This window comes from Asterias rubens, chromosome 1 (genome assembly GCF_902459465.1).
Source record: "Asterias rubens chromosome 1, eAstRub1.3, whole genome shotgun sequence".
Classification (NCBI taxonomy): Eukaryota; Metazoa; Echinodermata; class Asteroidea; order Forcipulatida; family Asteriidae; genus Asterias; species Asterias rubens.
This window is the reverse complement of record NC_047062.1, coordinates 29,102,894-29,126,659: the sequence shown is the minus strand read 5'-3', so window position 1 is coordinate 29,126,659 and position 23,766 is coordinate 29,102,894. Positions and strand designations below refer to the sequence as shown.

Sequence of the window (23,766 nt, the reverse complement as noted above, 5' to 3'; positions counted from 1 at the left end):
GTCTGGCAATTTCATACCATCTTTTGTTCCAAAACACTCTTCTTGACTGAGAGTTCGTTTTCTATAGCAATAGCCTCCCACATGACATAGGCTACCCCGAACTGCTCTTTCAACTGTTCAAAGAAACTTATTGTTCTCTCACTTTATTATTCCTTTTTTTATTTTGTAGGCAATATTGTAGAAATACACTTTTAGGTCGCCCCTCTTTTCCTAGCTGTTTTCACAAGTTTTTTTCCTTTCCGAGGGAATCTTCAGAAATTATACTGCATGAAAACGCCTTGGAAGGCTTTTTAAACACACAAGGGAGAAAAACACCCGGCAAAAAAAATATCCAAAAATACAACGGCACCAAAGTTGAATTTGTCAAAGGTTCTTCTTGATGAGAAACACAATTTTGTTCCACTTAAAATTTTACATTTTAGGACGACAATTATCTGTTGCAAGACCCATGAATTGTCTGTTGCAAGACTCATGAAGAACATTTCTTTTTTACATTTATACTGTTTTTACCCGTTTTCTTGTATTGGTAGGTATACTGCTCTGCTCGTCTTACAAAAAGGGTGTGGTGTTCTTTTCCAATCGCAGAGCAGAGAAAAATTAAAGAGCTCGCTGGGGTTTTATGAATACCGCCCTCTGTTGACAACATTCCACTGATAAATCACACCGCAAACCCGTCGACCGACCGCTGTCGAGAATAGAGAGAGGTCAGCCAAGAAAAAATCATTATTGAAGACTTTTTGGTGTTGGATGAGGTCAGTATATAAAGGGAATACAAGCCAAATTATTTAAGACCAAATGCAATTACGTGGAATAGTTTAATATGTCATGATTGGACCGAACTGTTCATAGTTTTATTTGTTGTCAGTCTTGCCTCCGCGAGTAAAAACGATGTTTATCGTAACTTGGATACAGACGCCTATATGTCAATACAGCATACCGTAAAGGGTTACTTCGTGTATTTCCGACACACGTGAAATCATTGCATTTCCATCTAGATTTACTTTATATTGTACAGCTTTGTGTGGGGTTGGTCCTCAAAAGTAGGGTATGGTATGATGCAGTATAATAGTTATACATTGAAATTGACAAGTCAAACTCAAAATACAAAAAATCTAACTTTCGAAGTTGCATGGAAATTTGACATGATTAATAAATAAACAAAAACATCATATCTTTCCTTCTCTTTTTTGTTGATTCCTGACACTGGTTGCCGTCATAAAAAACATTGCTCAGTCATTGCTTTCCATTCATGCAAACAGGGGTAGCATCAAACATCTGACGTCAAACTTCAAGGCTCGTGAATAACGCCAGAGACCTGCCTCGAGACCGGCGTGTATATTCACCTTTAACCCACCCTCATTTCACATAGAGATACGCTGTCAATTCTATTGCGGACTTGACAGCAGTGACTGATTGGGCATCTATGTCACTGCATGTTTATCAATGATATCATTGTATCCAATAGAATCACTGGATCAGGCGGCAGGGACCTGTCTTTATCCTTGAGGATAAATAAAGACAGGGGCCCAGTCTAGTTCAGGGGAGGTGACATCTGACTTCTCTTGTTTGGCTTCCAGGTACTCCTGGAACTATGAAGTTTGTTGTGGGTGTTGGATTAATTGAAACGCTCGCACAGTCCAATTGCAGCTATATGACTATCAGTATATATTTGTTTTTTATAAAATGCATATGGGTAGAAAGATGTTGTAAAAGTATAATACAATAATCCACACAAACATGCCTCGAAATTGCACGGTTTTCCCTTTACCTCGTCGACTAGCACGGTCGGCCATTTATGGGAGTCGACTCCCATAAATGGCCGACTGTGTTGGTTTGCACAGTAAAAGGAAAACCACTTAATTTTGAGGCAAATTTGTGTGGATCATTGTATTCTACTTTTTAAACATCTTTCCAACCATATGCATTTTTATAAAAAACGGTTACAACTGCTTTTCGAAGACCAACTCGACCGATCCAAGGCAACGTGTTCCTTTAAGCTTACACTGGAAGTACATTGAAAATGTATGTGTATTGATAATCGTTGTGCTACTTTTTCTTCATACAGGGGACATGAGTATCAATAATTTGGATGTGACGTGTACATGAGTGACTTAAACAGTTCCACTTTACAAGGCATCAGACAGGATTGAATCATGGGAGATAATGTGCCGTTACTCAATGAGTACAAGCGAGAGTTCTTCTGGAAAAGATTTTCTCAGACTTTACTTGGAGGTCCCAAACTGCGACTGGGATTCCAAGCACCTGCGTATGTTTACATCAATCAAGTCATACTCTTTATCATCCCATTACTGCTTGGTGGGATATTCTCAATTCTCGTAGAACTTGCTGGCGTCAGCCTCACCATAGGTTACTGTGTGTTTGGCGGAAGTATGGGACTGTACGTCTTCTGTGCACAGCTGACAAGTTTCTTAGTTCAGAGGAAATCTGTGAGCTCCGTCAGACCAAACGTTAGAAACATCCTTTCTGAGGAAGATGAGGTTGAGTTTGAATCGTGCTTCGGTCCGGAGACGTTGAATTTCATCCTTCCAGTTAAAAAATGGAAGGTCAATATTTTACTCCATGCCATGGCCTCGGGCGTTATGTGCGGACTTGGATTTTTGTACCTCATACCAACAACTCTGAATGCACTTTATAGTAACAGCGTTGCAGCAACGGTGATTATCTATACATTAGGTTGGATGACTCTGTGTATTGCGCAGTATCCATTAACAGTGACTTCACCACCAGAATCGGCAATCTTCAGAGCGACCGATGCATATGAGATTACTCTACTTACGAGACCATTTCATGTTTGTTTATTTTGTGCTGCTGATTTGGTTTGGAGGTTAGTTTTCGTAATTGTATTGGACCAACTTTTTGTAGACCACTAATTCTAATTAGTGGTATTAATACCTTTTAGGTTTAGGCTTACACAACATCATGTGTAAATTTGTCAAGTTCTGCTTTATAATTGCCTACATTTTTGAGTAAAAAGAGAAGTATTTGAGAAATTATTAAAATATCAAAAGGAGTGACCAGAAGTCTGTACAAAAAAACTTTGTTACCATCTTTATTATGATCAGTGGTGTGTCCGAGCAGATGACTCAAGTTCTGTAACTTACAGAATGTGGGTTCGAATCCTGGCCTGGTTAACTGCGACACTTGTGTTCTTGAGCAAGGCACATAATTGCTTCTCTCCACCCAGGACTACAAAGCGGTACTCCCCAGTACCTGTGATGGACTGGCATCCTTTCCAGGGGGAACAGAAATGTTCTTTCATTCCAAGGAAACCGATATGACACTAGCCTGACTTACTACATGTAATACCTTATTACAAACATATTTAGATCTTCAACTAGTGTATTATCCATTTTTCAAAAATAAACTAAAAAATACATCCGATCGCCGGATTCAATTGATGTTGTCAACAACAAAATGATAGCATCTCATAACAAGAATTCCTCCTTGAGATATTAAGAAATTTATCGTATAAACCCCTCTCTTGTTCATTTCCATATTTTTTTCCCAACAGGTCCTATCCAGACATCGTTTTACTGAATCAGATTCTTCATATCGTCTTCATCTTCCTACCTCTACTCTGGGTTATTGGTCTGCTGCCCTCTATTGATGCCTTACTGCTCTGGCTTGGAGAGCAGATACTCGTCTCAGGATTTGGGGGATCCCCCGTTGCAACTGATCTGAGGTAAGTCTTACTCTGTCTATATTTCAGTATTGCTGTTAAAGTTTATTTATATACACCCAATAGTACAATCAGCACAAATAATGTTGCATGAAAACCTTAAATGGGGGAAAACCCACGCAATCCGGTAAGAACTAAAAACCTGATCCAAATGTAAGAGTCCAGTTTGGAATTCAAACTGGGGTCCACAGAGGTGAAAGGCTAGTAAGTAAACCACTGAGCCAACCTGACCCTCCCATAGGTTGAAAGGTATGGCAGAAAAGATCAGCCATCAATGGTTCAATTAAAGCCCCTGGACACTATTGGTAACTGTCAAAGACCAGTCTTCTCACTTGGTGCATCTCAACATATACAACAAATATCAAATCTGTGAAAATTTGAGCTCAATCGGTCGTCGAAGTTGCGAGATGTTATCTCGCAATGAAAGAAAAAAAGAAAGACATTACATTTTAAAAACAGAATTAATTACAAAAATTTAGTATAAGCAATAAACAGGCTAGTGTTTTATTCTTCATTATTCTCTTGCGAATACGGTGACCAATTGAGTCCAAGTTTTCATAGATTTGTTAATCTCATGCATGTTAACATACACCAAGTGAGAACACTGGTCTACATCTATCTTTTATTTGTACTTTGCAGGTTGCTGTTGATGTTAGTGGTGTCAGGGGTCACACTAGTTGTTGCATACTTCCTTCCATCTACCATTGCTGTCATTGTCTTCTCAGCATGCATTGGCTACCTACTAAGTCTTAACCTAGGAGATTTGTGCAACCAGCTCATTGATTGGTGCAAATCAAAACAGCGCAATAGACTCCAGGTTCTCCATAGCCAATCAGAGCCGCCGTCTAAACCAGGGTTCGGCTGGAGGTGGGGATGGAAAGAGGCGCTTGTGCATTTTGTAACGACATTGGTGATTGGTGGAATATCGTTTGTCTGTAGTTTCTACAGTAATTCAGCCAATGTGACGGTGTTTAACATCCTTGGTTATGGAATGATTGGTCTGCGGTTATTGCTGAAGATCTTAGGTGATGTCCAGTCGGTGTATGTCTTCTTTGGCTTGTGGCGGAACAAACTCTTTCCAGAGAGTGTGCAGAACATGTCAGCTTACACCAAACGAAAGAGAACCCTACATAGATTATCTTTCGTATACAGGATATTACTCCGCGCAGGTAATAATCAAGTAATAAACCACAAGGGAAACTAACTGGGTAAAATTTAATTAATTTTTGATTGAACAAAGAAAACCTGAGCAGGAGTTGAACTTGTGACTTCTACCAACCGAGTCATCTAGCACATGTAGCAGGGCTCAATTTCAGAAAGCCTGTGAGCGCAAAAACTTGCAAAGCACAGAAAAGTATTGCTTAACAGAAATAGGTAACCAGCCAAAATAACATTAAATTTACATTGAAGTGACTGGTGCCCCACTCAATTTTTGCTTAGAAGAGAAAATTGATGAGCAGTATTTTCTGCTTAACAGCTTTTTGAAATTGGCCCAAATAACCACAGAGCTTTCTCTTGCAGTGATGAATTATTCCTTGACAAATAAGAGTCATGAGCCAATTCTGTTTTGTGTTTGTTTTTACAAATTGTCAATTTCAAAACAACTTTTATGTTTATTAATTTTGATTATTTTAGTTTCACCATTATGGGCGATGGCCTACTTAGGTCTGTTTCTGTCAACGAGCTCCCTTCCATCATTTCTCTTCGCGCTTGGCTCAGTTCGCTCATTGAGATGTGTAAGTCTGCAAGAATTTAAAGGAACACGTTGCCTTAGATCAGACAAGTTGGTCTATAAAAAGTGTTTTTATAAAATGAATATGGTTGGAAAGATGTTTTAAAAGTAGAATACATGTACAATGATCCACACAAATTTGCCTCGAAATTGCGTGGTTTCCCTTTTACTGTGCGAACTAACACGGTCGGCCACTTGACTCCTATAAATGGCCGACCGTGTTAGTAGATGAAGTTTAAGGAAAATCGTGCAATTTCGAGGCATGTTTGCGTGGATCATTGTATTCTACTTTTACAACATCTTTCTACCCATCTGCAGTTTATAACAATAGGTTACAAACGCTTTTCAAAGACCAACTCGACCGATCCAAGGCAATGTGTTCCTTTAATGGTTTTATTCTTCAGAGTGGTGGTTGTGTTGTTTCTTCTGGCAAGTTATTGCCCATAATATAGCTAGACCAAATTTAGTGCTGGGCTCTAAATCAACAAAATTATTTGTGCCTAGCAAGTAGACTGGTAGACAAGTAAAATGCCAAACTAACCAGTCCTGTGGTGACTGCTCTAAATTCCGACACCCACGTGTTCCGAAAAACCCTCTGTTTCAAAAAATCCCTGTGATTTACTCGCAAGGGTTAGGTTTAAGGTTTGGGCTACAAGGTAAGAATAGGAAATTACACTAAGGTTGTCAGAACATAATATAGGGGTGTCAAAATACAGGGGAGTATTAACCGGTCCTGCTGACCAGCCAATCGCTAAACAAATTCAGGGCAAACCCTGGTGACTAAATTATAACCTGTTTTTGTTTTGTGGGTACAACCATGTGTAAATCTCTTTTGTGGGAGTGTTGGCTCTGAAAAGAGCCGGTGTGGTCTGAACGTTTCGCACAGTATACAGCAGAGTATACAAAAGAGATTTACACATAGTCGTACCTGCAAGTTTACTATTTATTTATAGTTTCTTCCTTTTTGTCCACACCATGCAAAGCTTCAAACAATACTTACCTGTATTTTTTGTTTATTGTAGATCTGGCAGGATACACCAAGAGCTCTTCTTGAGCTCTCCGTGGTTCACATCATCAACACCGTCCTGACCCTTGACCTCACTTCATGGTGGGTCACTGCAGGCCTTGGCATTCAACATCTACTCGTAGCGGCCTTCTTGGATCGTCTCTTCCAGCTGATGGATAAACTCTATTGCTTCGTTGTTATTCTCATCACCTCTTACTCCATCGAGAAACAGCGACGTTCCTCCAGTATGCCGCTCATCATCGTCTCCATCATTCTTCTGCCCTTCATCTTGGTTGTTATCGTCGTGGCAACCATCCTCTCCGCCCCCTTGCTTCCGCTCTTCACTCTACCAATATTCTTAATCGGGTTTCCTCGTCCATTACGGTCGTGGCCGGGAGTTGTTGGAGCGTCGGCAAATCCCTGTAGTGACAGTGTTTACTATAAACAGCTTGCTCCAAAACTCTGCACTGCGTTGAGCAGACACGGATGCCTTGGTAAGTTTACTCATTTAGTTATACAAAAAAAAAAGGTATTGACTTGGAAGTATTGGCAAAATTGTATCTTGCAAATAGTGAATTTAATGACATTAATATTTGGCTCTTACATAGTGCACATAACCTCATAGCTAGATCAAGGTGCTTTTACAACACCTTGTTATCGGGCTATAGGGTTGCAATGCTCAATGGCTCAAATTTGCGCCAAAGTGTTAATCCAACACAATCCAACACTGTCTCCACCTTCTCAGGTCCTATTTTTACACCTGGATTATGAGAAGCAATTAGGTGCCTTTTTTGCTCAAGGAGACAGAACTCAAGTCGGATGCACTAAATCGCTCGGCAGTGAGACGTTCAACCCCTCTTTAATAATACCACTTGGTCTAATTATGTTGAATGAATCGTTTTGCCCAGGCAAATGACCAGCCTTATGCATTGAAGACCAACACATTGTGTTTTAAATTTCCATCTGTACTTTTACTGTAGGCACTGCAAAAGCTGGATCCCACTACCTGGTGCGTTTTCAAGACCGCATGGCCTGGCTCCAGGTACTAGAGACAGGCTACGGTTTCTGCACCATCAGCATCAAAGGCATGGAGTTGCAAGAGACATCATGCCATACTGTAGAAGCAGCACGTTTAGATGACATCTTTGAGACCACATTTGAGAGGTCCGGCGGCTTCCCTGTCTGTACATTCAATAAGTTCCCTTTGCACACTCTGACGCCTGTAGATGCAGTTCCTGTCGATACCTACTCAGATGCTCGCAATGTCCTGACGGGTATCATTGATTCCCCGGATGTGTTGAGAAGTATCGACAAGTGCTTCATACAGACCTTACTTTGGGTCTTCCTCTACCATAACAGCCAGAAGCACCGTGACAGCAGCACCTCCGCAAGGTCACCGACTCATGTGAGAATACAGGAGCCCACACAGGCGAGGCAAGATGATGGGACTAAAATGAGCCAACCTACCCTTCTAGCAGAAGTAACTAAGATCAGTGGGAATTGGGAGAGTAGAGACAGTGGAAGGCCGTCAAGCGTTCACTCCAGACCCAGATCCCAGGTTAAGCCACTGTCGGCATCGTGGGACAGCATTAAGAGTTGGGAGGACAACGATTCTCTTGACTTTGACCTTGAAGACAAACCCAAGAAACCGGCTTTTAATCTTAATAGCAGAACCAAAGATAGTCAGAGGCACAAGGAGTCGCCCGCAATACCAGGTGTCTTGGAAGGATTCACTGACGACGAGGAGGAGATACTAAAAGAATTGAACTTTGGTCTGCCTCCTGTTAATGCCATCAACGCTAATATAGGACAGCCACAAACATTTGCAATGCATTCCATGCAGCACAAACCTCTAACCTTAACCGGATCTGTGCAATTTACGTCCACTCATTCCTCCAAACTGAGCCTGCCTCTCAAATGGCGGCATCTGCCGATTGATCTCAGTCGTTTAACCTCTCTGTTCGGACGATTCCCAAAGGACTGGTACAGCCATGTTTTACAGCACATGGACTTAGCTCAGGATGGGAAAAGCTCCAAGGAAGTGGCTGATGAGATCACTTCCGATGATGCACTGACCAGTATGTACATGCATCTGACCATGGCATGCTATGCAGTGGTCAATGTGTTTGGATTGAGTGGTTTGGACTTAGTGTCTGCAGGGGCTAGTCATGTGTATAAAGTATACAGTGGTGACATTCCATGGTCGAGTCACCTTGACTGGCTGAAGGAGGATAATGAGCTTTTTACGTTAGTCATTAAAGCGTACAGGTAAGGCTGGTTTTCAACTTGTTACAAACTCCCTTGTGATTGCAGATATTTTGTTTTTAAGAAAAAAAATTATGTAATGAAACACTAGAAGCCCCAGAAGTGAACTGTAGCTTGCAAGCCTGAGGAAACCTGTAAACAGGGGTGCTTGATATGTGAACTAGAAACACTTGGGTTACAATCAATGATGCCTAATAGAGTTAACTTAATCTATGTAGCTTGCGAGCCTGAGGAAACCTGTAAACAAAGGTGCTTGCTATTAGAACCAGAAACACCGGGGTTAACCCCCAACTCTTCCACTATTGCGTTGTGGGTTTGTTTGTGTGTACTTCCAATTCTAGTACACAGGACTTCTGGCTTAGTGACCCATCCAAAGTAGTTCTGGATATGAGTGTTGGTCACTGACAGTTACATTTTCTGAGCTCATAAATTTAGGCCGTTAAGTGTACACCAAAGTAGTCAAAGTTAAAATAACACAGGAAAACTACACATTGTGATAGCATTTAAGAAGGGCACGATTCACATTTACAAACAATAATCTTTACAACCAAGGTTCTAACCATGCACAAGCCAGCATATCGGGCAGAACCACGCAAATTCAGAGAAAACTATAGAATGTTCCAGATTATACAGTAGAACTTTTAAAACCAAGATAGCAAAGTAGTAATTATTCCGCAGCCCTTGTTTCAATTCAGCGCGCTTCGTGCCAAAATTCCATAATTCTGGTCTGGAATGCCACCAGTTAATAAAAAAATTCCTTAAGAACCCTGACTCCAGTGTTTTTAAAACTTTCATTTTGACCTCTTCCTTAAAGGTTTGCCTTCAAGCTTGCTTATGATCAAGCGGTTCTTGGCGAGGCCGATGATTTTGATGAGATCAGTGAGTATATACAGCAGTATGATACGGAGTATTACTTCGGCAGGGACAACGACCCAGAATGGGCAGAGTCGGTACAGCAAGGAATCCCTCAACTCTTCTCACTTCTCCATGATTCATCTGAGGTAAAACTTTTACTCCTTTTTGTTACTTGCATACAAATAAGATTATAGTTATAGTTATAGCGCTGCATCATGTGTGTCTCAAAGTGCAAATTTGTTCAATGTAAGGTATCGCTATGTTGAATTGTAAGACCCTTTTTAAAGCACCATGGGGTGAACAATGTTCTGTGTGGTATTCTGCAGCCAACCACGCCAGAAAAACCCTGAAAACTCCACGCCCACTTCAAATGTGCATCACACAACACACAAGACCAACAGCTTTATGTTCCATCAACTAAAAATGTTTTGCTTAAAGGCACTGGATAGTGTGATAAATACTCTCAGTATATATTAACATATAAACTAGCTTGGTACGACCAATGGAGAGCTGTTGATAGTATAACACATAGTGAGAAACAACTCCCTCTGAAGTAACGTAGTTTTTGAGAAAGAGGTGATTTCTCTCTGCATTTGAATCTGAGAAAGACTTTAGGCCTGAAGACTTACACAGGCATCTGAAAGCACACAAGTTTGTGCAACATGGATGTATTTTCCTTCATTGTTTTCTTGCAACATCGGTGACCAACTGATTCCAAATTTCGAGTGGTAGGCAAAAGTAAATGCTCACATTTCTAATGCATTATTATTATCTTTTCGTATTGAATAGGGGGTGTACAAAAGCCGTGTTCTGACCCGTCAACCTGTCATGGCAAACATTGGCCGACTCAACCCAGAAGTTGTGCGTTCTCTCTGGGCATCCCTCAATCTAGAGCTACTCTACTTCACCAATGATGACGAGGAACGATACAGCATACAGGCACACCCTACTGTGTTACGTAACCTGACAGTACAGGCTGCAGACCCACCTCTAGGCTATCCCATCTATGCATCACCACCGATGACAATACCGACTCTGTAGTTATGATGCAAGGTCCTCATCTGATTTAAGAACATCCCAAAAACATACGTCTTACACAAAATTGTGCAGGGGTGTATTTTTGTTTTGGTTAAGGCTCAATTAGTGTATGGTTTAGTAACTAGAACAACTCCTGGCCCACAGCAGCTGAAAAACAGACCCAAGGCAGGGTGGCCTTTCCAATGTCATGAAAGTAGGGTACAAATCTGCCGCCTCAATTAAATTGGTAAAACAGTACCAGAGGTAGAGACATTAAATGTTTCTGCCATTTTCTTAAGGACTCTCTCCATTGTAAAATTATTAGATTATTCTTTGTTACCCTTTACATTCCTGGACTATATTTGAATTTTGGACATGGAATGATGAAGGTTTTTTTTTTTGTAGGATCAAATTTGTAATTGTGTTTTGATTTTTGTAACGTGTGCCTGGCTAGGCAATATTGAATACAACAGGGTATCTGTACACTTTCATAAAATCACATTTCTTTTACTTTTTAAGACCTTTTCAATGCTTCCCTTAACAAGAACAAAAAAAAGTGAATAAAGAAAAGGGAAAACAGCTATTTTGTTGCAGCATAATACAGTTCTTTACGAGCTGATAGGAAGATTCATGACATGCTTCATCCATTTTTTAAGACCTCAAAAAAGGTCTGAATTTAATACTTAAAAGAAAATGCTTATTATAAAGGCCTTAAACTTGGATAGTTCAATTTAAGATTTTTGTAATGCTTTTTAAAGACCCATAGAAACCCTGTGTCCGTAACCAACAATATCTGAATCCCAGATGACATGTACTATATGCATTTCTCAGGATAACTTATTTTACCCAGTGATCTTTCACATTACATTTTAAAAATATAAAATTTTCTTTTGTACAATTACCAAAAATATACTACTTAATTTTCTTTCATTGAACCTCTGGCAGAGCCCAGATAAGTGAACATGTACATGTAGAAACACATTTTCCTTGATTATTTCTCAACAGTCAAGTACAAAAAACTTAACATTAATACATTTGTAGAAAACACTAAAACCGTATTTAAATAAATATTCCCATTCCCCCAATAATCTTAGTCATGAATATATGACCCGAGTTACAACTCCTTTCATTAGTTTACACACTGTAGTACTGTCTCTTTGTTTGAAATTGCTAAAAATGTTAGCAATATCCTTTACACATTTAATAGATGTTAGAATTTTCTTTTTAAATACAAGTTACATGTACATGTATAACAGGGTTTGTGTAGGGCTTGATTTTTCAACGGGTCACAAGTTCGAGGCCAGCTGTTTTAGTGTTGAACCAATAAACATATAACTGGCCAGGTATGGCATCTTATTTATATTAATCAATCTTCTGTACCATCCATAGAAACATGCAAGTTAAACTGTGGCTGTGTAAGGACCAAGGATGTGTTTTCTCATGTTGATTTTGCACCAAAATGTCTCATTTCACAAAGAGGTAGGACTGGTCCTAGGAGATATTCAAAACTTTTAAGGTTAGTCCTTAAGTAGAGTGTCATTGCCGAGTGGTTAAGAGCATCGAATTCAAGTTCTGGTGCTGATTCACCGGAGTGTGGGTTCGAATCCTGGTCGTGACACTTGTGTCCTTGAGCAAGATACTTTACTATAATTGCTTCTCTTCACCCAGGGGTATAAACAGGTACCTGCGAGGGTAGAGGTTGATATTGTGTATGAAAAAGCCACAAGCGCCTTGCAGGCAGCTCAGGGCTGTATACTCCCAAGGGAGCTGAGAGAGAGTTTTGGCGAGAGAGTTTTGGTTTTCTTGAGTCATTTTTAAAGCATTTTTGTTTAGAAGTGCCTAATTTTTTCAAAAGTATAAAAATCATGTGTATATTTCCTTTCTCTTTACGTACAAAAGTATATTTATATGTGAGTTTGATTGTAAATATTAAACGTTGAAAGGTACTTCTACATTTGCACACTTTGTCAATTTGGATGTCGGTTATTCTGTGTCAAATCAACGAGCTTAAAAAAAGTCCCTCAAATTTGTGGGTCCTGTTTGATGTGTTTTTGGAGTTGTTGGGCTTTAAACCCACTTTCCCAGTAATGCATTGGAAAAGTACATAGTGTATAGCGTATGATACACTTCTTGATAAAATTAAACCTTCAGAATTATTTCAAATTTCTAAATTTTAAATATCAACTTTCTTTATTGGGCAATCAGGGTAAGTTGCATGTTATTTTGATTATATACAGGGAGTGGTTTTTATCATTTTCCATCTTCACGTCTTCAAATTTATACAGAGTAGAGTCTAATTTAAAAAAAGTTGAATACAGATTGGCTCATATAAATCTTTTAAATGAAACAAATTTTGATACTTCTGAAAAAATTCTGCAACTTACTTTTTGTTCATGTACTCTGTAATGGTCAAAGCAATGCAGGGAGAATGATCGTTGCTCTGTGGTGGCAGGCTCTGTGTGTACCAGGCTGGCTGGTCCAGGATAGTTGGTGGTTGCTGGGTTATCCTTCGAGAGATTGTTCCTGGTTACCAGAGAAGGAGGGAACCAAGAAAAAGATCAAGGTAAACATTCGCCGATTTCTGTTTCAAAATTTGTTTTCTTGTGTATAAAGTTGTTTCTAATTTTGCCCTAGTACATCTCCAAGATCTCTTAGCCCTGTGTTCATATTCACTTTCATCCGCTACCCGACGCATTTGCTCCCTTCCATCACTCATTTCCAGCTTTCCTCGGGACCCGCACTATGACACCCTATGGCCATCTTGCTTTCTCAGTCATAGCTCCAACACTTCGGAACAAGCTACCCACCCAAAGCTACCCACCCACACTCAAGCAGCACCTTCATTGGACATGTTTAAACCATTACTTAAAACCCATCTGTTTTGTCAATCTGATTCGTCTGGTTATTGCGCTTAGAAACATTTGTATTAAGCGCTCTATAAATGTTGTAACTATTATTAAGGCCGTGTCCATATTGGCGACTTTGGCTACAGCTATGGCTAGAACAGCGCGTCTGTCAGTGTTGAAGAATAGCAGACGCGTGCCCTAGCCATAGCCGAAGTATTTTATGTAAAAACTGGGGCAAACTACCTGACTTTTCTTGAATTCTCGGATTCTCTTATCAGCATACACTTTTTCCTTCAACCTGAAACACATTATAAGCATAAAGTGTTGACAATAAACAACATTTAAAACATACTGGTATTCTTATAACTGTAGCAGGGGCCAGTTTCACAAAGAACTAAGATTAATCTTAAGATTTTCGTTGCATGGGTTTGAACAAAGAAAAAATGACTGGAGCGGAAGTTGAACCAACGACCTCCGGATTAATGTTCCGGCGCTCTACCAACTGAGCTATCCAGCCCCAATAAGCCTTTTTGAGGTATGGCGGACGTGATACGCACGCGTCACACGCCGCGACTGATGCCACGCTCACCATGTTGGTGGTCATTAGGTTTACGTGTAAACGCCGCGTCGCCTAAAATGCGCACTTCACTGAATAACATACGTTCTATTTCTGTGGTCAATACGCACAAATTTACCCTAACTTTACAGTGTTGTAGCATTGTGTCCGCCATACCTCAAAAAGGCTTATAGAGAGACCGAAAACAAGGGATGGAGCAGGACTTGAACCTGCAACCTCCACATTAACATGCCGGTACTCTACCAACTGCGCTAGTCCAACCTTAATGTTGGCAATAGATAGCTCAGTTGGTAAAGCACCAGCACATTAATCTGGAGGTCACAGGCTTAAGTCCCACTCTTAGTTAGTTTTTCTTTGTTTCTTTTTGTTTTCATCTCCTGCTGACCATGACTACAGCAAGCTAGTCAAATTGTTCAATTAAAGACAATGGACACTATTGCTAATTGTCAAAGACAAGACTTCTCACTTGGTGTATCTCAACATATGCATAAAATAACAAACCTGTGAAAATTTGAGCTCAATTGGTCATCGAAGTTGCGAGATAATAATGAAAGAAAAAACACCCTTGTCACACGAAGTTGTGTGCTCTCAGATGCTTGATTTCGAGACCTCAAATTCTAAACTTGAGGTCTCGGAATCAAATTCGTGGAAAATGACTTCTTTCTCGAAAACTACTCCAATTCAGAGGGAGCCGTTTCTCACAACGTTTTATACTACCAACCTCTCCCCATTACTCGTTACCAAGTAAGGTTTTATGATAATAATTATTTTGAGTAATTACCAATAGTGTCCACTGCCTTTAAGAACTCACTCCGTGGTAGTGAAATTAATAAAGAGAAGCCTTGATCCACTAAAGCTAGTAGTCCCGGCTGATTTTCTACCTTCCACCAATCAAGTTTGTAGTTAATAAGGAAAGTTCTTTACAGAACTGAGAAGTCTCCTGAATTCTGAAAATCTACTCTACGGTAGTAGAGAAGCCTCATAAATTCCAAAAAATCTACTGCGCTGTAGTAGAATAGAAAGTAAGGCAAGTTCTCAAAAGAACATAATCTACCCAGCAAGTAGATACACACATGGTGTTAACGCACACCAAATATACATGAACATTACAAAATAATCACGAAACAAGGACAAGACGAACATTAGAAAATGCTGATGACAGACTACAAAAAAATTCAAGTACCAGGCTAACTGAACACAACCTCAATCCCAGGGGTGATCGATCTCACTGCGCCATTTTTTCCCAGCATGCCTTGCTCGATCATAACCCCTGGAATTGGCAAATTTGAATGTGCTATATGCTAGCACATTTAAATGAGCCATAAATGAGCGTACATATTCATTATTCCATTTTTTCAATTTTGTCTACGCGCGCACGCATGTTTTTCGTCTTAAAGAATGTTTTTGTTTTTGTTTTTAAAAAACGTTTTCTTGTCATAAAAAACGTGGGCATGATCAACAGAAAAATATCTTAAAAACTACGTGCGCACTCACTTGTCATCTTATGCTTAAAGTCACCTGGAAGTGGTATTTTTTCAAAATAAAGCTTTGTCACTAATATATGTGTTTTGATGAGTGGAATGTGAATAAACAGTTAACTGAGGTTTAAAAAAATCAGTTCTTATGTATTTACAAATTTAAGAGTAGACCCGACCCGAGAGGGCGCTGTCCGTGACGTCAATCGAGGCAGACTTTACCTGTAATGCGTAGAGTAAACACAATTGCAAAGTACATGTACGGACCAAGTCGTGAGTTTGTACGTTTCAAAAAGATATATATTTTTTTTCCCGGCAATATCGACCAGGTGTATTGCTGCTGAATGCAGAAAAACACTTTTTGAAATGTACCAACTCACGACTTGGACGTACATGTACTTTGCACGTGTGTTTACTATACGCATTGCAGGCAAAGTCTGCCTCGATTGATGTCACAAAAGGGGTAGGCGGAGTCAGCCCCCCAAACAACTTTGTATATTTTTTAAACATATAAATCGTGACAAACAATTACTAAAAAAATTGTTTTATTGTTCCTAAGCATATACTCTTATGTTTGAAAGAAAAAAAAATCTATTTCCAGGTGACTTTAACCAATTTCCTGAGCCAATCAGAGTTGTTTCCCAGTACATACCTCCCAGGGGTTAGTGACGAGCGGTATCGATACGGCGCGCTGCCCATGGTAGCGAGGCTGAACTGAACACGACAAAAGTAAATGTTAAACAACTTACACTCTTCTCTTACAAGCGCGCCAGAGTCGCGCCAAACCAAATAGATTAGGACTGACTCTAGGTCAACCCAAATAACTTTTTGTTTCAGACAGGTGAACTTAACACAACAATTAGATTGACTTGGCTCGGGAAAAGTTGGACGTCTGAAACCAAGGCGCTCCAGAGTCGTTCTGAACGATTGCAACACTCGATCTTTCGACTTCTAGCTTGTACAGTCGCACCTAACTGTTTTAGACAATCAACTTTTCATGTACTTAATTCAGAATTTAGTTCGGAGCAACTCTGAAGCACTTGTCTGAAATGATGTTACTCTAAGAATGAAATGCTTACCATCTAGTCATAAGAGGACACCACTGATACATCTGCATCAACAATAGAACAAGACCTTTGCAGATCCACACCTCGGATAAGTTGTTTGCAATGGCAACAGCAATCAGGAAACCACAGCGCTCTGTCGACATCATCATGCTTGAATTACGTTCAGCTTTGAATGTGGTTTCTTTAAACTTGGGCTGATGGTAAAAAAAAAAGTGATGTGTTGACAAACCAAAACGCCTCGCTGACATTCAATCTTATTCGTCTTGAGTTATAGTTTGGACAAACTTTCTTTTTTCAAAATTACCTTGATATTTGACGAAGGGGGTCTAAAAACAGTAGGCTTCTGGGGGATCCCAAAACCAATCAACACATCAAATTTTTAGTTGGTGTTATAAAGTCCTTTTTGAGTTATTGCTTTTTAGACAATTAATGCACACAAGTACAGCTCTTCACCTGCAATCGAGTCACTCTACTATTGTCCCTCTTTTGTTTGTTTTTTGGCAACAGCTAACATCGGTTTTGTACAAACTTTCCAACAGGAACTTAACCCCAATTTTTTTTAATTTTATGTAAAATCAAGCTTATTCAATTGTTCAAGTCTCAAGTAATTTTCCCCAAGTCAATCACAAGGCGATGATATTGGCGACTCGAGTCTGACTTAAGTCCAAGTCACCGACTTGAGTCGACAACACTAATTATTCTTAACACTTCGGCTTGTCAAAGGCCCTACACCAGTTGGTAATTGTCAAAGACCAGTCTTCTCACTTGGTGTATCTCAACATATGCATACAATAACAAACCTGTGAAATTTTGGACTCAATTGGTTGTCAAAGTTGTGAGAGAATAATGGAAGACAAAACACCCTTGTTGCACAAGTTGTGTGCTTTCAGATGCCTTGAATTCGAGACCTCTTACTGAGAAATTACTTCTTTCTCAAAAACTACATTACTTCAAAGGGAGCCGTTTCTCACAATGTTTTATACTATCAACAGCTCTCCATTGCTCATTACCAAGTAAGTTTTTATGCCAACACTTATTTTGAGTAACTACCAACAGTGTCCAGTGTCTTTTAGAGGGATCATTGTTGACGAAAACTAGCCACTCCAAACCAATTAACCTGAGAAACATTTCAAGAAGAACTGCCAGAAGCAGAATAATGAACAAAGAAGATTGAGGGTGTCCCTCCGTTGTTTCATGCTTTAAGCCACTTACTTGTTGAAGATTGTTTCCAAAGCAGTTCTCAATGATATTGCTCACGATTGGACCAGGACAGACATTGGTGACAGTCAAAGCCGAGTTTTCATATGCAAGTGCTCCAAAATAACCCTGCTTGTGCAAAACAAAAAGGAGGAAACAAAGAACATTGCTACATAAGAAAGATCACACAGGTTTCCCTTTATAGAAGATAAAATTAGTGGTATTTTTAGCAGGTCCCTGGGACCGATTGTACAAAGAGCTAAGACTGATCTTAACTGTGTCACAATACAAATCTCAAACATCAAACCAGGGCCACATTTGCCAGAGACGAGATTTTATAAAGCCGTTAAGCAGAAAATACTGCTTGACAAATTTTGTTGCTGAGCAAAAATTGAGTGGGGCACCAGGCACATCAGTTTAAACTAAATGTAATTTTTGCTGGTAACCTGTTTCTGTTAAGCAATACTTTTTCTGTGCTAAGCAAATGTTTGTGCTTACAGCCTTAATGCAATTGGGCCCAGTACAAGGGTCATTTGCAACGTCTGTTAATAGGAATAATAGCTTTTAGGTTGTAAGTTTCAGCAAATTTCTATGGACTTTGCAGCCAAAGAATACTTACATGGAGAGCATGTTTAGATGCTGAGTAAGTTGCAGACATTTCTGTGGGTAATTTGCCGGTGACACTGCTGATGTTAACGATGTGACCTTGATTGGAAGACATCATATGAGGCAGAATGGCCTTGGTTACTGAGACTTGACCTATAAAGTCTACATCCATAAGGGCCCTGTCTACTTCCAGGCTGGTATCCACAGCGAGAGCTCGCTGTGATCGCCCTGCGTTGTTTACCAGGATGTCAACCTAAAAGTGTTGCGCAACAAAGATTACTAAATCAAATCATGATATTTAAAGGCACTGTACACTATCGGCAATTACTCAAAATAATTGTTAGCATAAAAACTTACTTGGTAACAAGCAATGGGGAGCTGTTGATAGTATAAATCATTGTGAAAAACGGCTCACGCTGAAGTAGCCTAGTTTTTTAGAAAGAAGTAAATTCTCACTAAAATATTTGAATTTAATAAGAGACCTCAGCTGAGGTCTTGAATTCAAAGCATTTGAAAGCACACAACTTGTGCGACAAGGGTGTTTTTTCTACCATAACTCACTCGAAACTTCGACAACCAATTGAGTCCAAATTTTCACAGGTTTGTTATTTTATGCATATGTTGAGATACATCAAGTGAGAAGACAGGTCTTTGACAATTACAAATGTGTCCAGTGCCTTTCAATAGATCGCCTAACATCCGGACGGCCACTTCAAGGTGAGGGCTACACTTAAGTGATTTAGGTTATCGAGCCAAAGCAACTGCCACCAGTGGCACGTCGCTACCTACTCCTGGGGCTGAAACAGGGTTACCCCCTTCAAAGTCCATATGGATGTAGGCATGGGTATCATCCACTAGGAGCCTGGCTGGTAGAGCAAAATGCACCTTCCCAAACTCTGCTGCTGACAATGTCTCGTGAACTAGACTGCGGCCACGACACGCCACAAACATTTTGGGCAACAAGCTATGTGGCCTTGTGGATTTTCCCCCATATTTGAGTTGCACTAATACTCAAATCATTCAACCATGGGTCCTTGTCAAATACAAACCCAATACTCCAATTAACTCAACAACAAAAAAAAAAAAAAAAAAAAACCCACAATCAAACAACCAAGTATGCTTTAAATTTTGGATTAAACACTGAATAGTCTCACCCAACAAATGAACAGACATTACCTTGTGGAAATGGTCCAGTGCCTTTTGGGCGCATCCTGGGTGAGACTCATAGTCAAGAACATCAAGTGGTAAGACGAGCACATCATCATCTCTGAGACCAAACTCTTCTACACATCGTTCTTTAACTCGTAGCAGCTCCTTCGCTCTTCGAGCTGATAGAATTAACTTGACACCCTAAAAGACACAACGTTGGTTGCCAACACTTATTAATAGAATACAATTTGAAAGTTTGGTTCTCACTTACAAAGGTGTGTATCTATGGCATTGCCCCTGTTTATCTTCAAAGTTCAGTTCAGGAGTATCAAACAGCTAGAAATCTGCGATCTTTTACATCTCTTCTGAATTGCCCAGTTATCAAAACCAAGTTGTATCGGAACCAAAACCATTAAAACATGAGGTTTACAGTACTTAAAGCCATTATACACTTTCGGAGCAGAAACAAAAAAAAGTTCACAGATTTACAAATAACTTACAGGGTTTACAGAAGGTAATGGTTAAAGACTTCTCTTGAAATAGTATTCAATGAAATGCTTTACTTTTTGAGAAAACATTAAAACAATTATCAATTCTCGACTACGAGAATTACGGATTTATAGTAAACACATGTCATGACACGGCGAAACGTGCGAAAACAAGGTAGGGTTTTCCCGTTATTTTCTCCCGACTCCGATGACTGATTGAGCCTAAATTTTCACAGGTTTGTTAATTTATATATAAGGTGTGATACACGAAGTGTGGGCCTTGGACAATACTGTTTACCGAAAGTGTCCAATGGCTTTAAGTAGAGATTGTGGGTTATTTTCAAATGTATTAACAAAAACGAAAAATGACCTGGGTTGACAAACGCCTCATTTTGCTTTGATCGCTCCTTTTTCTTTGCGTCTTGGTTCCTAGCAGAATTTTCATCTCATATTTATCTAGCTATGGGAAAATAGACCTAGCTGTTGCACACCGTTGCAAACTGTTTACCAACCAAAAAGACAAATGGTATAAACGCAAAAAATAATTGATGGCCTGACATTTCGACCAAAGCGTAGTCTTTCTCGAAGGTTAAAGAGAAAGCTTCAAAGCGTCAGGGCATCAACTATTTTTTGCATTTATCTAGCTACATTTCAAACATACGAGTACCTTTTTTGCTAATTCATAGCAGAGAGCTTCTCCTATGCCACTTGATGCTCCAGTCACCCACGCAACCTTGCCTCTCAAATGTGCTACAGTGAAACATAGTGCTAATTATTATTATTGGGAACAAAGAAATACTAAGACAGGTCTGCGATAACACCATGTGAATATCTCTTTTAATGCCATTGGACCCTTTCGGTACAGGAAAAAAAAAAATTCACAGATTTACAAATACTTTACATGGTTTACAGAAGGTATTGGTGAAAGACTTCTCTTGAAATATTATTCCATGAAATGCTTTACTTTTTGAGAAAACAGTAAAACAATATAAATTCTTGATATCAAGAATTATGGATTTATTTTAAACACATGTCATGACACGGCGAAATGTGCGGATACAAGGGTGGGTTTTCCCGTTATATTCTCCCAACTCCAATGACCGATTGAGCCTAAATTTTCACAGGTTTGTTATTTGATATAGAAGTTGTGATACACGAAGTGTGGGCCTTGGACAATACTGTTTACCGAAAGGGTCCAATAGCTTTAAGTAGTGTTTGTTCTGAAAAGAACTGGTGGTCAACGACTCAACCTTTCAATCTAACATGCTCTGATCTTCAGGAGAACGCTATACTTCCACAATGCAAAGCTTTGAAAAGAGCTTCAAAAAGTTGACTTTGCATCCGCCTTGTGTGTTCCCCTCCTTCCATTCTGTTCTTCCAGGAGTGGTGGTGGATTGCATCATTGTTAATTTACAATTCCTGAGACTGTGAAAAAAACATTTATTCAACTCTAACAATGTGGGTATTCGACGAAAGATGAGGTACCATTTAGTACACTTTGTCAGTGATGAAAGTTAGGCGTTTCAAATGTGACCCCTTCGTAAACTTACATCCACTTGAACCAAACTTCTCGTAAAACATAAGCATGGGGGTCACCAGTTTGTTCTTCCAGCAGTGGTGGATTGCATCATTGTTAATTTACAATTCCTGTGACTGCAAAACAAATATTTATTCAACTCTAACAATGTGGGTATCTGACAAAAGATGAGGTGCCATTTAGTACACTTTTTCAGTGATGAAAATTAGTTGTTTCAAATGTGACCCGTTCATAAACTTACATCCGCTTGAACCAAACTGCTCGTAAAACATAAGCAGGGGGTCACCATCTTGTATCAATGTCATGACAACAGTTCCAATGATGAAGATGAGCAGGGCAAATGCCAGAATTTGTAGAACGGGCAGAGCAAACAGTAGAATGACAGACGCAGCGATGAGGACAATCGCACTTTTCGTCTCCATGTTGATAGTGATGGTATTGGACGTCACCTATTTGATACGGAAGAACTACATTATACATAAATCCTTAAAGGCAAACTTGCCATCTGCCCTAAGTGGCACAATCAAGAGGAGGGCAAGGTGGCTGCTGGGGCCCCGACCTCGGTAAACCCCGGGAGCCCCAGGAGAATGACATCAGATTATTTGAATGCACTAGGGGAGACCTGGGTCGACCGGGGGAAGTAAACACTGTAGAACGCACCCATGGTTGCATGAAATGACCTGGGCCAAATTTCAAAAAGCTGTTTATAAGTTAACAGAAAATAACAATACAGACATTTATATGGCGCAGTCAGTGACCTATATAAATATACTCTACTGCGCATTACAAGGAATACAAAAAAAACAGAGACAAAATTTAAAAACAAATACCCAGAAATCCAAATACACAAACAGAGGAAGAATTAATTAAATGGGTGAAGTAAACAAATGGGTTTTTAACTTACATTTAAATAAAAGATTATAGAGCGCTGCAAGGCGCAAGATGCGGAACTGAGTTCCACATCTTGCACCTTGCGGCGCTCTATAATCTTTGACTTAAATACACTAACCTAAGTGAAGCAGACTGTCTAAAGCAAGGAGGGAAATTGTGCATAGCAAAGCAAATTTATTGGCCAAGCAAGAAATGACCACGGCGACTCCTGTCCTGTCCAACTCCAACTCCAACCTAACTTACTTAGCACTGGTTATTGTATGGTATTCAAAGTTTTTGGTGTTTCAGCTAAGCAAGTTTTTGAGCGTATCGTCCACGCTCACCATGCTTACTTACACAGGCTTTATTTATTATGAAAATGGGCCCTGCACAGGCTGCAGGCATTGCCATTGGTGTGTGTACAATAAAATGTCAAAAAAAAAATCAAAAATGTGTTGGCTGTTCCTGTTGTCTTTGATGGAGTTTGATTGTTGTGTTGGCAACTGAACCATGCCATGTGAACTGTCCACGGCAATTTATCATCTTTGTTTGAATATAATAAATGAAATGCCATCCTATTCCATGTTTACAATTTCAAAAGCAAATGTACACCATACTTACAACAGAGCACAACCACGCCCCTTGTGTTCACAACCAAACTCAAGCTGCATCTAGCCGCATATTGGGCTTTAATATCCATCTGCAGATCCAAAGGCCGGCTTGCCTTGCAGTTAGAAAAGTTAGAATCCATGCGGTTCAAGGCGGTGAAGTGTGTAAACAAAATTTGCTTGAGCCCATTTGTAAACATTGATGTGGGAAACGGCTTTATTCATATGCAGAGGAATAATATATATACATAGTAAATATAGAACTCCCTCATAAATCCTCCATGCTTGGCAGGAAAGCAGGAAATGAAATTAAGCAAAATAAAAGTGACACACAGTATTGTGAAATTTTTTTGGTGTGTTTTCCTCCATGGTTTTAACCAAACTCTTTGGAGTCTCCACACTACAGGCCCGTTTCAATCAATGATGTTCAATCGAACAAGTGAAGAAAAAAAATGGGATGGAATAAAGTCACAAAAAGATCAGACAAGGAGGATGCCAAGTCCCTGTTTTTTTTCCCCCAGTTTATTTTGCATTTTATTTTGAAGAGCCCCATACCAACCAACTCACGGAAACAAAAACCGTTTAAGAAAAACTTGTAATCCCCCTCCTCCAAATATTTTCCCAGGTGCATCACTGGTTAGAGAACAACAAAGACACAACAAATTACCTTCTATAATTGTTTTTATTAATCTTTGCTATAATAGCACCAGAGGAGGTGAAGGGAATGTGTGTTTTGTACTTTGTTATAAAATTGTGATAAAAATATATTGA

The 23,766-nt window shown here is 39.6% G+C and overlaps 2 protein-coding genes and 1 non-coding gene across 5 annotated transcripts; 1 reads left to right on the top strand and 2 right to left on the bottom strand.

Annotated features, from left to right (window-relative positions):
- Positions 1–670: 670 nt before the first annotated feature.
- On the top strand, positions 671–12,192 carry LOC117289718 (pecanex-like protein 4). Its single transcript, XM_033770978.1, has 9 exons — positions 671–752; positions 2,066–2,845; positions 3,533–3,703; positions 4,340–4,869; positions 5,336–5,436; positions 6,455–6,932; positions 7,419–8,706; positions 9,518–9,704; positions 10,348–12,192. The coding sequence occupies exons 2-9, from the start codon at positions 2,154–2,156 to the stop codon at positions 10,597–10,599; spliced, it is 3,699 nt and encodes a 1,232-aa protein (XP_033626869.1). The 5' UTR covers positions 671–752; positions 2,066–2,153; the 3' UTR covers positions 10,600–12,192.
- On the bottom strand, positions 6,778–23,052 carry LOC117289727 (dehydrogenase/reductase SDR family member 7-like). Of its 3 annotated transcripts, none has more exons than XR_004518970.1 (10): positions 23,009–23,052; positions 21,759–21,966; positions 20,648–20,730; positions 19,520–19,693; positions 18,357–18,596; positions 17,753–17,866; positions 16,553–16,734; positions 13,665–13,719; positions 12,960–13,098; positions 6,778–6,858 (listed from the first exon to the last, which is right to left on the bottom strand). XR_004518970.1 is itself a non-coding variant. In XM_033770987.1 (9 exons), the coding sequence occupies exons 2-9, from the start codon at positions 21,937–21,939 to the stop codon at positions 13,078–13,080; spliced, it is 1,050 nt and encodes a 349-aa protein (XP_033626878.1). In that variant the 5' UTR covers positions 21,940–21,966; positions 23,009–23,052; the 3' UTR covers positions 12,277–13,077. The 3 variants fall into 3 exon arrangements, 1 of the variants encoding a protein (XP_033626878.1); XR_004518971.1 differs by lacking the exon at positions 6,778–6,858 and adding an exon at positions 10,600–10,619; XM_033770987.1 differs by lacking the exon at positions 6,778–6,858 and having other exon boundaries at positions 12,277–13,098.
- On the bottom strand, positions 13,866–13,938 carry Trnan-auu. The gene has a single exon. It is a non-coding gene; the product is annotated as a tRNA-Asn (tRNA).
- Positions 23,053–23,766: the final 714 nt, after the last annotated feature.